The sequence below is a fragment of the Zalophus californianus genome, chromosome 16 (genome assembly GCF_009762305.2).
Source record: "Zalophus californianus isolate mZalCal1 chromosome 16, mZalCal1.pri.v2, whole genome shotgun sequence".
In the NCBI taxonomy this organism is placed as follows: Eukaryota; Metazoa; Chordata; class Mammalia; order Carnivora; family Otariidae; genus Zalophus; species Zalophus californianus.
This window is the reverse complement of record NC_045610.1, coordinates 24,085,236-24,102,529: the sequence shown is the minus strand read 5'-3', so window position 1 is coordinate 24,102,529 and position 17,294 is coordinate 24,085,236. Positions and strand designations below refer to the sequence as shown.

The following is a 17,294-nucleotide window of genomic DNA, read 5'->3' as shown; positions in this document are numbered from 1 at the left end:
TGCAAAAGAAAGCAAAACATACAAGGAAACAATTAGTAGTATTTCAAAGTCTGTGATGTTTCACTGCCACCTTGTGGCAGGAAGCAATATCAGCAGTACGCAGCTTTTAAAATCTTAGCTAGAGGTGTTTCACATTTAGAAACTTGATACATCATTTAATGAAGCTCTTCAGAGAAAGCCAGGGATAAATTCCACTGAAATGATACACTGAAAAGTACTGGAAAATCTGAGCCTTTTTCAGATGACTGTGGCTCAATCTGTGGATTAGCTGGCAAGAGGCAAGCTCTTCAGATAGAGTTTTTCAATTTCAGCCTGGTCATGACTCAAACCAACTCTCACTAAACAAGGTCAAGAAGACATCAACATGGAATACTCATCTCTACTAGAAAAATCATCTCAACTCTTTTCCAGAAGCACACCGGATTCACAATCTCATCAAGCTGTGTTTTGTTATCCTTTCTTGGGCACTAGTGGGATATGGAGGTTTAGTTTTTAAGGAAGGGGTAACAGGGGGAAGAGTTTGTTCATGGCAGGTGTTAGTGATAGGAGAACTGGCTCAGTGACTGCATAGTCCTACAGGGAACCTTTCTCAGAAACAGAGTCCTCAGGAAGAGGCTTACCATTCTGGAACTGGGTCTCTACTCGCAGGTACTGCCGCAGCAGATCCATCACCACAGCCTTCATGTGGCCTCGGATGCCACTTCGGTACCTAGGCAAGCAGAAAAAGTCTCCAGTGAAAAACCCAACAGGCTAACACTATTAAATAACAGACTATTTAAATAATAAGCCCAGAGCCCAGGTTTACTTTCTAGATTTTCTACTGAACTGCTTTCCCTCTGAATTCTAGGGCAGGACAGAGGCCAGCCTAAAATCAACTAACCGGATCAACTTAAATTCTAAGCCTAAGAAATCTGCCTTAGACAAGATTTTTCTTTTTAATTAAAGGAGAGAGAAAAAAAAGGACGACAAAACAAACCCCAAAAACCACTTGATAGCCCTACCTAACAGCACTCTGGTTCAGTTCCCACTGCGAAGAAGCAATGATCACTATACTCCTGAAATGGCTAAGAGCTATCTGAAAATTTATGAGCATCTCAAAGTTGAAAATGTTCTGTCAGTGCTCCTTCAGTCCAATAGTTGGCTCCATAAGCTAAGAAGAATGAATGTCATACTCGGCCCTATGCCAGAAGAAAAATTAGTAGAGTTTCATCAAAATTGCAAGGAAAGGGGAGCCTGGGTGGCTCAGTCCTTAAGTGTCTGCCTTCGACTCAGGTCATGATCCCAGGGTCCTGGGATTGAGCCCCGCATCGGGCTCCCTGCTCAGCGGGAAGCCTGCTTCTCTCTCTCCCACTCCCCCTGCTTGTATTCCTGCTCTCGCTATCTCTCTCTCTCTAATAAATAAATAAAACTTTAAAAAAAAACTGCAAGGAAAAAGAAAGCAACGAAATTTCTGTGCCTTAATAATCAATAGAAAGATGTAGACTAGAAAGAAGTAATCAGAAACATTTTAGCTCGCAATTCTAAGGTATTTAGAAGATACAAGGTATTTTCTAAGATATAAGATACAATACTAATTTCTCTAGTCAAATCTGAGGTAAATCTCTTGATGACTACTTAGAAGAAAAGAATCTTTCTTTGGGAGTTAAATGTAACTACCTCTGAACCAGCTGGACAATGCTCTGAGTGTTCATGAAGAAGACTTCCCGCTCAGATTTCCGGTTCAAGGTAGCGGCATGGCTATCTAGGATGTTGGCAATCTAAAACAGAAGAAAGAGAAAAAAAAATGAACCCAAACCAACAAAGGGACCCAAAGTATTAACCTGTGTAGCATCACAACTAGTAATCTTAATTATAACATGATCATTTCCGTCTTTCACATGTTGGGAGCAACTGGAAGTTACTGGGCGTAGGTTAGAGGCTTGTGTGAAATAAGCAACTTTTATTTCTTTTCACCCTTTCCCAGATGAACTAATGAGTGTATCACAAAAGCTACCACCCTACCAGAGGCCCTTGACAGGCAGGATATGCTTATGGTCAAGGTCCAACCTTTATTCCCTCCTTGCCTAGCTTGACTCCCTACATGTAAATTAGCTTCACAGGCAAAGGGAAGGCATGCTGCTGGGGTAGTAAGGAAGTTGTTGCTAATAAAACTTCAAATATCCCCTTTTTAAATTCACAAAATTCATCTAATTAGGGCACAGGCCGAAGAATAAACCTCTATGAAGTACATGGCCAATAGGTTTTCCTCATAACCACAAATACTCTACATTTCACATATAGTGCACTTGTGTTATTGGGCTTATATCCTGAGACACTTTTGTGAAGGGCAACAACACTCAAGACTGCAAAAGCACAAGATCCAGAGAGAGGATCCAAACAGGAAGGAATCCTACATGAACTCCAGAATTGGTAGCTAGTAGAGACAGTGTCACTCTATAAATACCTGCTGGCTGGGAAACTGACAGAGGACTGATGTGATGTTGCTAGCGTACTGAGCCATTTCCTTCTTGATAGACTTCTCCACATTAGGGGGAATACGGCCAGAGACACTGGTCATGATATCTTGCAATTCTAGGAGAGGCAAGGAAGGATCTCTGAGGGTCTTCATCAACCGCTCTACCCAGTCTTTTACCTGAGAAGAAAATAATAAAATAAGATCCAGACAAAATTAACACAATCCCCAAAATAAAGTGGTATCTCTAAATTCAGTACCATACAGTATTTACTGTGAAACTGTAATATAGGCATCCAACACTGCCCTTGTTCTCTGGTTTAAATCCCAATTAAATGTGAAATCAGTAACACAGATAAGAAGCAAGGATTTAAAGACTTCAAATCCCATAAATCAAGGTTTCAGGCCCAACAGCTTTCTTTCGCTCCCTCTAAAAAAATCCTCATGTGACTTTTAATCTATCTTGGAGAACAGGTACCCTATTTGTACATCCTTTCCCCCAAGAGAAATGATTCATACCCTGCTGCTAAAAAAAGGATCTGGAAGGCAGTATCCATTCATTACGTTGACCAGATTATCCAGGACATAGTGGAACACTCGATGGAGCTTCTCGCCTCTGAGTGCTGTGCTCTGGATCCGTGGCAAACTACCCGTGTGAAGCTCAGCCTGTCAACCCCAATGAGAGATCAAGTCATCCACTACCTTCTATCCAGGTTACACACACACCACTGCAACTTAGATTCATCATTCAAAATCAAGACATCCCTTCATCATACCTGGCTACAAGGAAAGAAGTCAACGGAGGAAGCGTCATGAGGAAATCATAGAATATTAGTATCATAATAGTTCTTGGCAAAGTCTAGTTCCATAACATTATAGGCACAAATACAAGGCATGAGATCAGAGGGAAGAATGCTTTAGAAAAGAAAAGCTTAAGGAAACTAAGCACTGAAATCATCTGCCCCCTCCAAACTACCCCGACTGTGTTATCAGCTCTCGGAGAGCAAAACTAAAAGTACCTTCCTACTCACCTGTTGGACCTTGCTGGGGTTGTCCAACTGCATTTTGGCTATTACACAGCCAGGGTCAAGAGCTGCTCCAGGCCGTTTGACATAATGGATACAGCCAGACTCTGCAGCTGTTAAGGTCATTACCATCTTCATCACCTATAATGAAAAATAAATAAAATAGAGTTTACCCTCTCTTTACACAGATGAATGATTTAAAGAGGCTAGTTTTTCCCCTCAACATCTAAGTCATACTATCTCTAATTCAATCCAGAAAAATGAGAAACCTGAAACCTCCAAGAGAGTACAAGGAAAGCAATTAGAAAATCTCTCAGGACCTAGCTTTAGGGATTAGTGACAGCTACTGACATTTCCTGTTTCTAATGTTTAAATTGATTTTGCCATAGTTTGTGTTTTACTTGTTTTATACTTAGAACCGATTAACGATTGAGCCTCCTCATACCCATGGATTTAGGTGCTCGGTCTGTCAACCTAAGATTCCCACGCCAAAACCTGAGGGTCATTCTTTACTCCTCTTTCTCCCTTACCCGCCAATTACCAAGCCCAGCCAAGTACCTCTTCTAAGCCTCTCTCAGAAATCTTCCTCTCTTGCCATCTCTTTGATTTAGGCCCTTATCATGTCTGGCCTAGAGTACTTGAAAAACCTCCCCACAGGATTCCCTACCTGCTATACATCTTCAACAAGGTCACTAAGTACAATCATTCTAGAGCCCAAATCTTGTCATATCACTCCTCTGTGTAAAATCCTCAGGGACTCCTCACTGCCTCGAGGACAGTATCTTAAGGTCTCATAAGGTCCTACATGACCTCAAGTTCTGATGACTTATTTAGCATCTTTGCTTGCCACTTCCCATTTAACCTTAGTCCATTCTCAAGCAATATCATGTGTCCTTGCAGTTCCCTAAATATACTATCCTCTCTTCTGTGCCTTTGCACACGCTATTCTTCCCTTTACACATTCACCCTGCCCTTCTTCACCTGGTGTATTACTATCTATCTTTCAAAAGTAAGATCCAAGTCCTCTCTCTTTCAGGAAGTTTTCCCCTACTACCCACTATATCCACCAGCTGCACCCCAATCTGGGTGAAGTGGCCCCCTGCACTCTGTGCTTAGCTCTCTCAGAACTCGTATTTCATTACTTGTCTGTTTTGTGGCCCCACTCCACCTATCATATTTTTTTCTGTATAACCAGCACTTAGCAGGATTCCTGACGTTCAATAAGTGCCATTGTCTAGTATCTATCTTTGGAGGAAGAGACTCCTCATCTGTCAAAGAAAAACTGTGAGCTTCTTATTTGTTTTTTAAAATTGTGTTCATAAGCCAATAAAACCAATGAATGTTCTTTACTTTCTATTTTCTATTTCTTTTCTGTTACTCTTCAGTCCATCCCAGCAGACTCCTTTCCTACCTTCCCTCCCATGCCCTGAGAGCCCTGTCCCCACCCTGACCTCAATCTCAGCATAGCACTGGCCAGCAAACACATGGCCTCCATCCTCCACAATGTACTGGATTAACTTCCCAGCAGAAGGTGAGCGCAACACCGAAGGGTCATTTTCCTTCTCAAACACACAGGTCTTATTGCCGATTGTGATGCGATACCTAGGAGATAAGTAGGAGTATGTAAGCCAATAAAGCACCTCAGGTTGTAAAAGAGAATGGAAGAATGATGTCAATCTTAAACAAAACAAAAACATAACACACACACCCCCGCACACATACGTGCGTACACTCCAAAACTGGAAACTTTATCTTACTTTAAATTTTTTATTGTTATGTTAATCACCATACATTACATCATTAGTTTTTGATGTAGTGTTCCATGATTCATTGTTTGTGCATAACACCCAGTGCTCCACGCAGAATGTGCCCTCTTTAATACCCATCACCAGGCTAACCCATCCCCTACCCCCCTCCCCTCTAGAACCCTCAGTTTGTTTTTCAGAGTCCATCGTCTCTCATGGTTCGTCTCCCCCTCCGATTTACTCCCCTTCATTCTTCCCCTCCTACTATCTTCTTTTTTTTTCTTAACATATATTGCATTATTTGAAACTTTATCCATATACACACAGACACAAAGAACACTCATTCCATCTTTGTTGACAATGCAAATAACCAAAACTTCCTTCAATAAGGGTCAGATTAAATAAATTATAGTATACCCATACAATGGAATACTATATGACCATTAAAAATAGACATCTCTATTTAAAAAAAAAACATGAAGATGATGATATAACAGCTAACATTTCTTGAACCCTTACTATGTCTCAGGCAATGTTCTAAGCACTTTACACGTGTTAATTCATTTCACTGTCACAACAACACTGAATGATTGGTGTTGAACAGTCTATAATCTATGTTAAAGGAAAAAAATAAAGTGCAGAACAGTATCTAAAGGTTATTTTTACTTGTGGATGTATCCACAAGAAAAACACAGTATGTACATATATATTGTATATACATATAAAATTCCTGCAAAAATAAATAAACCGTTAACAGTGGTTGCTTAAAGAGAGAGGAACTTATTTTTCATTGTCTACTCACACTGGAGTGGCAGAGAGACAATGTTTTTAACTGTAAACACTTTCGTACTCTTGAAATTTTTAAGTACATATATTATTCTTTTTATTTAAAAAAGAATACCCAAAAAGACCTTGAAAAAGCCCCAGAGCTACTGACTACTGAGAGGGAAGTTGACTCAATGACCAGCAAGTGGCCCTCACACAGGCCCTTACCTATCCACTTCCTCCTTCATGTAGGTGGTATAACTGCTGCCATCATAGGATAGGAGCAGCCCTCCATCGCTCAACCGATGCACATCTACTTCTACGCACGAACCATTCATGATCACCACATAGGAGTTGGGGGACTGCCGAGTCACCTGCAGGGAGTGAGAACCAGAAGGGACAAGTCAGTGTGTCCCTTCCAGGTGGGGCCCCATAAATAATTACTTCCAAAATATAGGAAAGAAAGATCTCTCGGAGAAGAAGGTGCTCTTAGCATCAGTGTCTATGGGCAGGACTCAGTACTGCTGCAGGCTCATAGGGCAACCTTCGATGCTTTTCCCTAGCCTGGTTGTTCTCGGACTCCTTTATCTCTTGGCTGCCTTTGTCATACTAAAGAACACTGAAACATTTTCATAGAAACATCAAATACTGCTTCAGGCTACGCACACAAATAATGACTATAATTTCACTAATACCCTGCCCTGCAGTAAACCAAACATTTCTCCCATCTCTGGACCTAAAGAAAGCAAGCTAACAAAGAAAGACAAAAAGTAAGGTGTAGTCTTCAGTGGGATTCAGCATACCTTAAGTACATATTTGACTCCCCCATAGATAAGTTCAACATCTACTGTATTCAGAAGTGTATGTGCAGGAAGGACTTGACCCCTGAAAGAACAACGTGAGTCACATTTACTTCTAGAAAGTTCCAGAAGTTTATAAGGAAATCTCAAAGGTTATTAATGGTAGCACTTTTTAGAATATCAAGACTGGAAACAACCTAAAGGACCATCAGTAAAGGACTGACACATAAATTATGAAAAAGTCCTATAATGAAATATTATACAGTCATTAAAAAGAAAGAGGAAGGCTTTTATGTATATATTTTTTAGTTTACTTATTGATAATCTCTAAACCCAATGTGGGCCTTGAACTCACGACCCCGAGATCAAAAATTGCATTCTCTACCGACTGAACCAGCCAGGCACCCAGAAAGATGGAGGCTTTTATGTACTAATACGAAATACTCTCCAAAACATACTGTTAAGTGAAAAAAAGCAAGTGGAATTGTGAACAGTTTCAGAGTATGCTACCATTTGTATTTTTAAAAAATAAGGGGTGGGAAGAAATAAATATTACGTGTATATGCTTATATAAATTTACAATATGTCTGGAAGGTTAGAGAAGAAACTGGTAACGTGGGTTGACTTCAGGGAAAAAAACCAGGTGGTCAAAGAAGGAAACTTTTCACTATCTACCTTTTTGTGCCTTTTGAAATTTGAACAATGTGAATATATTACTCGTTATTAAAAATAAATAAAATTAAAACTTAAAAAAAAGAGAAATGCCCCCAGTAAAATCAACCCCCATCTATTGCTATCAACTGGGACTTCATTTGGGGTAGAGTAAAAGAAAAAAAAAAAGGTCATAGGCCATAGCTGGGTTCAAGGGAAAGGGAAGGATATCGCCAAGGAGGGAAACATTATCAAGAAAGACTTTTGACAAGAGAAAGAGTGAGTGAGTGATAAAGCAAGTGAGGCAAGATGTTAATAACTGGTCAATGTGGACAAAGAATATAGAGAAGTTGTTTGTACTATTCATGCCACTCTTCTTTAAATCAAATTATTTCAAAATACAAGTTTTAAAAACAGAGGCGCCTAAGTGGCTCAGTCATTAAGCATCTGCCTTCGGCTCAGGTCATGATCCCAGGGGCCTGGGATCAAGCCCTACATCGGGCTCCCTGCTCGGCAGGAAGCCTGCTTCTCCCTCTCCCTCTCCCACTGCTTGTGGGCTCTTTCTCTCTGTCAAATAAATAAATAAAATCTTTAATCAATCAATCAATAAAAATAATTAACACTAAAAAGGTGGAGGGAAGTTTGCAGAGGAGATTACGTGTGACACATTTGTACACTAGTAGGGAATCCATTTAACTAGATTAGAGATGGTAAGGAACAGATATAAGTGAAACTGGACTGGTAAAAAGGGGCCAAAGTATATAGGGAGTTGAAAGTCACATTGAGGGATTTAGATTTAATGCACAAGGGTAATGTGAGCTGCTGAAGGTTTTAGTGCATGAAAGCAACACAATGAAAGATATTTATCGTTAAGACTTGAATGTGCAATCTCAGTTCAATTTTTAAAACTTTGTTTCTTCCTTTCAGACACCTTAAAAGAAAGCTTATATAAGTCTAACAACACAGAAGGAAATAAAGTGCCTGTGATTAAAGTGCTTTAAAATGATTAGCCCCTCAGACCATTCCTCCAGGGACTCAAAGACAGAGCTTAGTCTCTAGAACCAGAGTTAGAAATTAGTTTAGCCCCATCATATAGTCTGATCCTCTAGTTGCCAGACTCATGAGCTCATCTTGAATATCAGCCTCAATTATGAATTTCTGAAAGGTACTGCAGGCAATATATGAAATATTCAGGGTTTGATTCCAGAGAGAAACACCAGATTTTCATCACTGGGCGGGGGGTTAGAGAGATTTCATGCTTGTACAGGACAGAATGCTTATTTTAGCTGGATTTGTTTTTAAAAAGCAACCCATTCTGGGGCACCTGGATGGCTGTCAGTTGAGCGTCCAACTCTTGGTTTAGGCTCAGGTCACGATCTCAGGGTTGTGAGATCGAGCCCCAAGATGGGCTCTGCACTTAGCAGGAGTCTGCTTGAGATTCTCTCCCTCTCTCTGCTCCCCACACCCCGCTTGTTCTCTCTCAAATAAATAAATAAATCTTAAAAAAAAAAAAACCCTCCCACATCTTTTTCCTCCCCCACCTCCGTGATCACTGAATAACAGGTAGCACTCACAAACTTCCAGGAATAGAGAGAAGAATAAATGGATCTTCAAACCAGGACTACTGGTTAACGTGCCTATAACAAACAAAGCCTACCTTTCTAAGGAGTGAAGGAAGTTAGAGATGCTATTCCGTAGGCTGACATCTGCTACGTGGAGAGCCCCACATACAACTCCCAACATGGTGTCAGGTCGCTCTGCCTAAAAGAAAGAAAAAGAAGGCAGATCAAAAGCATGGTCACTTAGCACCATGGCTCCTCAATTTAAATCAGGTCCAAATTTGCTCTGAAGAAACAGCTAGCATTGAGAATCTCCATCCTTATTATTCAACTAATATTTGAGATAAAAACATATTTATTTTTAGAAATTGAATAGAGGCAAGGGCACCTGGGTGGCACAGTCGGTTAAGTGTCTGACTCTTCCTTTCAGCTCAGGTCATGATCTCAGGGTCATGAGATTGCGCCCCACATTGGGCTCCGCGCTCAGTCTGGAGTCTGCTTGAGATTCTCTCTCCATCTCCCTGACCCTCCCACTTGTGCTCTCTCTCTCTAAAATGAATAAATCTTTTTTTAATTAAGATTTTCTTTATTTATTTGATAGAGAGAGAGAGACAGTGAGAGAGGGAACAGAAGCAGGGGAGCAGAAGAGAGAAAAGCAGGCTCCCCACTGAGCAGGGAGTCTGAAGCGGGGCTCAATCCCAGGATCCTAGGATCATGCCCTGAGCCGAAGGCAGGCGCTTAATGACTGAGCCACCCAGGCGCCCCTGAATACATCTTTAAAAAAAAAAAATAAGAATTTGAATAAAGGCTTCATTTGAATTGAGATGAAAAAATACATTTCTCTCTACTCTCCCTAAGATTTCCACTGAGCCCATCAAAGAGGAGTTCAAAAACAAGATTTTGTCATAAATAAAATCAAAAAGGTATAAGGATCTGGCTACTGTTAATCTCAAAGAAAAATGGTATATAATCAAAATTTGGATCTTCAGATAATTTAGATGAGTCTAATGATTTTATACAAAATTTTATTTAGAATAGCCCAGTGATTCAGAAACAAGGGGTAACTGCTGATTTAAATGAGACCCCTCTCATCAGCACCTGGTAGACGGATGTAAAAGTTGGTAATCTGAAGCTGACTTAACATCAAATGAGGACAGAAGTATTTCAATCCCTGGATGCCTCTCTTCAAATACACTACAGGAAGTAATATGAGAACCCATAAAATGACCAGGTAACACAGGCATGAGGACTCTCCGGTGCTAAAATTACACTGACTCCTAGATTTTTTCCAAGTAGATCAAGCATCATTTACATTAGAATCAAATACATTTTCTCTAGTGACATGGACTGATCACACCACAACTCTGTAAAAACCCGATCCCCAAAGCTGTTTGGCAAATGGGGAAATACACACCTGTACTTTCTCTGCTATCAGTCTGTCCAGCCAGCCAGTGTCAATTCTATTCAACTGAAAGCTTTCAGTCTCCAACAATTTGATGAGGTATTCAACTGTAGTTCGAAAGTCACCCCGAATAGATAGCTCCTTCAAAGCCACCACCATGTTTCTGGGAGAACAGAAGCAGATCTGTTTCAGCAGCAAACATTTCATGTTTTTCAATCATTTTAAAAAAATCATTTCAATCCTTTGGAGTTGTGGGAGGGAAGGGAGAGACAGTTCCACAAAAAAATGAGGGTGCACATGTACGTGTGCTCATTCATGTGCATTCCAGACAGGAGAATCTGTAAGTCAGTAAACTTAGGAGTTCTGACTGATATTACCATAAGAGCATAAGCAAATCATGGGTATTTTATTACATAGAGTACAGAACGAATTATGTGCAAACCATCCTCAGTTTTCACTTACTGGGTTTCTATCATTCCTGTCTAACTAGGATTAGGGTATAATTCTCCCCTCCTTACACGTTATTTTATTAAAGTATATTTTACATATAATAAAATATATTTAAGTATACTGTTCAGTAACATTTTGACCAATGCTGATACCTTAATTAGGTTCCCATACACTGAGGCAACTGGCTGGGTATAATCAGTTATCGGCCTGACCTTGCATGTGAGAGTGCTTTTTTAAGCTGCATTTTAGACATCTGTGGAAGGAATTGCTCATTACTTTTGTTATTTCCCAATTACGTGTGAAATGATCTAATTTTAACAAAATTTCAAATACTATAAGTTTTTTCCTGTATATTTCTGCCCAGTGTCTATCTTCCACAGGGCACATCCTTCCCTCCACAAATATTTAATTAGGCACCTCACAGACTCAAGACACACACTAGACTCATAAGGGAAAGAGAATATAGATACAATAACCACTTTCAAAAGATATGGCAGAATATCATAAATGTCAGTAGAGATATAAGCAAAGTGCTGGAGTAGTTTTAGGAAGGGAGAGCCTCCCTACGGTTTCATGAAGAATGTGGAATCTAACATGGGAAAAAAATATAGGTGGGATTATGACTATGACAGGAATATCATTCCAGGGATGCCTGGGTGGCTCAGTCAGTTAAGTGTCTGTTTTCGGCTCAGGTCATGATCCCAGGGTCCTGGGATCGAGCCCCGCATCGGGCTCCCTGCTCGGCTGGGAGCCCGCTTCTCCCTCTCCTTCCCGTTCATGCTCTCTTCTTGCTATCTCTGTCTCTCCCTCTCAAATAAATAAATAAAATCTAAAAAAAAAAGGAATATCATTCCAATGGTCCAGGTATTCCCTCAGCTAGAACATTATTCTGTTTCTCACCTCTATTGCCCTCTCCACACCCTCTTGGCCTGGCTTATTCCTATATGCTTCTCAGCTGTCAGTCTAGATGTCACTTCCTTCTGGGAAACCTTCCCTGACCCTCTCTAGACTGAATCCACTGATTCAGCTATATGTTCCTGTACACGTTTATGTAACCCCACTATCATAAACAAAATTTGTTACATTGAGTTTTGTCAGTTACTGCCTATCTTCCTGTGGACTATAATATTCCATTAAGACACAGACTCTATCTGGGTCCACCTTATATTGCCATCACAGATACTAAAAAATATCTGATGAATGTACTGAATGAAAGAATGGACAGGGGTGCCTGGGCGGCTCAGTTGGTTAAGCGTCTGCCTTCAGCTCAGGTTATGATTCCGGCGTCCTGGGATCGAGCCCCACGTCTGACTCCCTGCTCCGTGGAGAGCCTGCTTCTCCCTCTCCCTCTGCCTGCCATTCTGCCTACTTGTGCTCTCTTTCTCTCTGTCAAATAAATAAATAAAATCTTTAAAAAAAAATGGAGAGAGGAAATAGCAACAAAGGGAAAGAGGAACAAAAACATGGGTCATGTTCAGGAAACATTATGATTGAAGCAGAGGATATGAGGACGGGAACCAGTGGCAAAGTCCCTTATTGAACAAATATTGATTGAGCATGTACTATGTCCAGGGGAAACAGTAGCAACAAGGCAGACACAGTCCTGTTCTTGTGGTATTTGGATTACCAGCATTATGGGAAATAATGCTGAAAATGGGGATTGAGGCTATTCTGGAGGACAAGAATATGAACACCAAGCTGAAGAATATAGATCTAATGTTATGCAGAGAGGAGACATGAACTGAGTTGAAGAATGAACTTCTGGCATGTTGTCAAGAAGCAAGCTTATTGAGTTGCAGTCGTGCTCTCCGAGTTCCTGTCTCTCTCCCCGCACCGCCCGGGATGGCCTCCCAGAACCGCGACCCAGCTGCCGCCAGTGTCGCCGCCGCCCGCAAAGGAGCCGAGCCCAGCGGGGGCGCCGCCCAGGGCCCCGTGGGCAAGAGGCTACAGCAGGAGCTGATGACCCTCATGATGTCTGGTGACAAAGGCATCTCTGCCTTCCCTGAATCCGACAACCTTTTCAAATGGGTGGGGACCATCCATGGGGCAGCAGGCACAGTTTATGAAGACCTGAGGTATAAGCTCTCGCTGGAGTTCCCCAGTGGCTACCCTTACAACGCGCCCACGGTGAAGTTCCTCACACCCTGCTACCACCCCAACGTGGACACCCAGGGAAATATCTGCCTGGACATCTTGAAGGACAAGTGGTCTGCCCTGTATGGTGTCAGGACCATCCTGCTGTCCATCCAGAGCCTGCTAGGAGAACCAAACATTGATAGTCCTTTGAACACGCATGCTGCCGAGCTCTGAAAAACCCCACAGCCTTTAAGAAGTATCTGCAAGAAACCTACTCGAAGCAGGTCTCCAGCCAAGATCCCTGACTGTCCAGCCTCTCTGTGTTGTCTTTTTATTTTCTCCTTAGATAGGCTTTCTCTTCATTTCTGTCTAGGACTCTGTATCTTAAGCTGTGGTATCATTTTTGTTTTGTTTCTGTTTTTTAAATTAAGTCTCTGGTTGAGCCCTTGTGACATATTAAATAAATACATTGGGTTTTTTTTTAAAAAAAAAAAAAGCAAGCTTATTATAGAGACCATATATATTTTTTAAAGATTTGATTTATTTATTCACCCTAGTGAGACAGAGCGTGTACTCAAGTGTGTGCACGTGTGGGAAGGTGGGGGGGGGAACAGAGGGGGAGGGAGAGGGAAGGAATCTCAAGCAGACTCCCCGCCAAGCACACTGAGTGACACGGGGCTTGATCCCAAGACCCTGAGATCATGACCTGAGCTGAAACCAAGAGTCAGACACTCAACTAACTGAGCCGCCCAGGCACCCCTGAAACCATACTTTTTATATGCTAAAAGTTAACCCTAGTTAGCTTTACACTGCAGAGGAATGTACAGATTAGATCTGAAGGTAAGGAGCAAGGCTTCTAAACCAGATTAGAGGATGTGGCCTATAGGAAATACTCAGCAGTCTCCTTAATTAGGACTGTACATCTAAATGCCAACAGACGCCCCTCTGGGAATGTAAATGAGTGAGGCAGAATGGGTGGGGGCTGGATGAACAAGAGAGTTCATGTTTCCTCTAAGCATCAGCCACACAAAGCTTCAGTTAACTTTTGCCAAGTGGAGTATAAAACCAGTGTTGTCATTATCATCCCATTTTTTTAAAAAAAGATTTTATTGGGGTGCCTGGGTGGCTCAGTCATTAAACGTCTGCCTTCAGCTCAGGTCATGATCCCGGGGTCCTGGGATCAAGCCCCGCCTTGGTCTCCCTGCTCCGCGGGAAGCCTGCTTCTCCCTCTCCCACTCCCCCTGCTTGTGTTCCCTCTCTCACTGTCTCTCCCTCTCTGTCAAATAAATAAATCTCTCCCGCCGTCTGCCACTCCCCATGCTTGTGCTCGCGATCTCTCTCTGATAAATAAATAAATAAAATCTTGGGGTGCCTGGGTGGCTGAATCGTTAAGCGTCTGCCTTCGGCTCAGGTCATGATCCCAGGGTCCTGGGAATGAGCCCCGCATTGAGCTCCCTGCTCGGCAGGAAGCCTGCTTCTCACTCTCCCACTCCCCCTGCTTGTGTTCCCTCTCTCGCTGTGTCTCTCTCTGTCATATACATAAATAAAATCTGTAAAATAAATAAATAAATAAAATCTTTAAAAAAAGAAAGGAGACAAAAAATAGAAAGCACTAGTTCAATTTTTGATAGATATTCTAAAATATCTGAAGTATAAAATTACCTCCTGAGAGCCCTACTTTTCAGGCAAGCAGAATTTCTTTTAATATTTTGTTTAATTAAGATAAATAAAATAAAAATATTCAATATTTATGTTTAAAAGAATATTAATAACACGATATAGCAGTTATATGTGTACAAACTGTGTGTATATTTCATAGTACGCTGACGACTCTTATGTAAACAATGTGAACAGTTCCCTTATGTCGTTTTCATGTAACAAGCAGCTTAACTTTATTATTTTAAATGGCTGTAGGACATTTACAACCATACCTTTATTTTGATAACAAATAGCAGATCTTATCTATGATTTTATACCCTGCTAAGCTCTTGGTCAAGAATCTACCTCCCCGGGGGAGGGAGCAAGATGGCGGAAGAGTAGGAGACCTGGATTTCGTCTGGTCTCAGGAATTCAGCTGAATAGGGATCAAACCATTCTGAACACCTACGAACTCAACAAGAGATCGAAGAAAAGAATAGCAACAACTCTCTGAACAGAAAAGCGACCACTTTCTGGAAGGTAGGACGCTTGGAGAAGTGAATCCGAGGTGATATTCGGGAGGATAGACGGCGAGGGACGGGGCCTCTGTTGGCCGCTTCTGGCAAGTGTAGAGCCGCGGAGCACAAAATCGGAACTTTTAGAAGTCGACTCCGCGGAGGGATGTCGCTCCAGTGGCTAAGCAGAGGGTGGAACCCTCGCTGGACAGTGTGGTCTCAGGACCCTTGGGGTCACAAAAAGACCAGGGGTGCCTGAGTGCGGCAGAGCTCCTGGGTATCAGAGCAGGGAAGCCGGCTGCAGAGATGGAGCCGAAGTATGGGCTCTCAGCTCGGGGCTGCCATAAACCGTGACCATGGTACAGTTGGGCCACTGCTCCTCCAGCACGGACCCAACAAGCGGCAGAGCTGGGGAGACTCCCCTTCCTCCCCCGGAAGGAGCGGCGCACGAGCGCACCGCAGGGATCTGCTTGCTGGGTTTGGAGACTCCACATGGTGTCATGTGCCAGAGATAGAAACACTCGGTCACAGGCCAAGTGAGCATGGAGTGCGACCGGAGACTGGGGAGACGGGAGTGACTGCTTTTCTCTGGGGGCACACTGAGGAGCGGGGCCCCAAGTTCTTGGCTCCTCTGGGCAGAGATTGGAAGGCCACCATTTTCACTCTCGTCCTCCAAAGCTGTACCGAGAGCTTGCAGGGAACAAAAGCTCCCGAGAGCAAACCCGAGCAGATTGCTTAGCTGGGGCGGGCAAGGACAGGGCAATTCCGCCTCCAGCAAAGACATCTGGGAACCACGGCAAGAGGCCCCTCCCCCAGAAGATCAGCACGAACAGCCAGCCAAAACCAAGTTTACTGATCAATGAGAACAGAAGAACTCCAGTGCTAGGGGAATATTGCACATAGAATTCATGGCTTTTTTACCATGATTCATTAGTCTTTCAAAGTTAATTTTTTTTAACTTTTTTTTTTTGAATTTCTCTTTTTCCCTTTTTCAACCAACATCTGATCAATCCTTTTTAAAAAAATTTTTTTTATTTTTCATTTTTAGAGTCATATTCTATCCCTTCACAGTAGTTACCCTTATTTTTGGCATATATATATAAGTTGTACTCTCTTTAAAATTTTGACAGTTTCTTCTAACATATCAAAATATACCCTAAATCTCTAGTGTATGGCTTTGTTCTAGTCTCCTGCCTGATCACATTCTCTCCCTTTTTTTTCCTTTCTTTCTTTTTCTTTTTAATTCTCTTCTTTATTTTTTCAAACACCTTCTTATCAATTCCTTTTTAAAATTTTTTAATAATTTTCATCTTTACAGTCATATTCCATCCCTTCATCATATCAACCCTTATTTTCTATTTTTTTTTTTAAGATTTTTACTTATTTATTTGAGAGAGAGAGAGAATGAGAGATAGAAAGCACGAGAGGGAAGAGGGTCAGAGGGAGAAGCAGACTCCCTGCTGAGCAGGAAGCCCGATGTGGGACTCGATCCCGGGACTCCAGGATCATGACCTGAGCCGAAGGCAGTCGCTTAACCAACTGAGCCACCCAGGCGCCCTCAACCCTTATTTTCTACATATTTAAGTCTTTATTTCTTTAAAATTTTAGGAGGCACTTTCTTCTAACAGACCAAAATACACCCAAAATCTAGTGTGTGGCACCAATCTATGCACCAGCCTGATCATATTTGATCATATTCTGGTTTTGTTGTTTTGTTCTGTTTTTGTTTCTTTCTTTTTCTTTTTCTTTTTTTTTTCTTTCTTTTTTCTTGCTTTCCCTTTCTTTTCCCCTGGTTTCAGGTTTTTTTCTGATTTGTTTAGAGTATATTTTCTGGGGACATTGTTAACCTGTTAGCATTTTGTTCTCTCATTCATCTATTCTCCTCTGGACAAAATGACAAGATGAAAAAAATCACCTCAACAAAAAGAACAAGAGGTAGTACCGTCTGCCACGGACCTACTCAATACAGACATTAGTACAATGTCGGACCTAGAGTTCAGAATCATGATTTTAACGACACTAGCTGGGCTTGAAAAAAGCATGGAAGTTATTAGAGAAACGCTTTCTGGAGAAATAAAAGAACTAAAATCTAACCAAGTCGAAATCAAAAAGGCTATTAATGAGGTGCAATCAAAAATGGGGGCACTAACTGCTAGGATAAATGAGGCAGAAGACAGAATTAGTGATATAGAAGACCAAATGATGAAAAATAAAGA

General features: G+C 41.6%; 2 protein-coding genes across 15 annotated transcripts in view; one reads left to right on the top strand and one right to left on the bottom strand.

The window, feature by feature from the left end:
* Nucleotides 1–17,294, bottom strand: part of ACACA (acetyl-CoA carboxylase alpha) — a 280,816-nt gene that overhangs the window by 146,131 nt on the left and 117,391 nt on the right. For all 12 annotated transcript variants that reach the window (XM_027626351.2, XM_027626358.2, XM_027626350.2 and 9 more), the window contains 10 exons: nucleotides 10,412–10,562; nucleotides 9,096–9,199; nucleotides 6,791–6,872; nucleotides 6,216–6,361; nucleotides 4,929–5,079; nucleotides 3,484–3,618; nucleotides 2,972–3,118; nucleotides 2,444–2,632; nucleotides 1,657–1,757; nucleotides 621–709 (listed from right to left, as the gene is read on the bottom strand). In XM_027626351.2, the coding sequence (XP_027482152.1) occupies nucleotides 621–709; nucleotides 1,657–1,757; nucleotides 2,444–2,632; nucleotides 2,972–3,118; nucleotides 3,484–3,618; nucleotides 4,929–5,079; nucleotides 6,216–6,361; nucleotides 6,791–6,872; nucleotides 9,096–9,199; nucleotides 10,412–10,562 (1,295 nt within the window). The remainder of the gene's footprint in view (nucleotides 1–620; nucleotides 710–1,656; nucleotides 1,758–2,443; nucleotides 2,633–2,971; nucleotides 3,119–3,483; nucleotides 3,619–4,928; nucleotides 5,080–6,215; nucleotides 6,362–6,790; nucleotides 6,873–9,095; nucleotides 9,200–10,411; nucleotides 10,563–17,294) is intronic.
* On the top strand, nucleotides 12,692–13,159 carry LOC113939779 (ubiquitin-conjugating enzyme E2 C-like). Of its 3 annotated transcripts, none has more exons than XM_035724662.1 (2): nucleotides 12,692–12,827; nucleotides 12,909–13,159. In XM_035724662.1, the coding sequence occupies exons 1-2, from the start codon at nucleotides 12,692–12,694 to the stop codon at nucleotides 13,157–13,159; spliced, it is 387 nt and encodes a 128-aa protein (XP_035580555.1). The 3 variants fall into 3 exon arrangements, with proteins under 3 accessions (XP_035580555.1, XP_035580554.1, XP_035580553.1); XM_035724661.1 differs by having other exon boundaries at nucleotides 12,692–12,976; nucleotides 13,049–13,159; XM_035724660.1 differs by having other exon boundaries at nucleotides 12,692–13,159.

Coding starts and splice junctions, on each gene's coding strand:
- LOC113939779 (XM_035724660.1), top strand. CDS start 12,692: ATGGCCTCCCAGAACCGCGACCCAGCTGCCGCCAGTGTCGCCGCCGCC.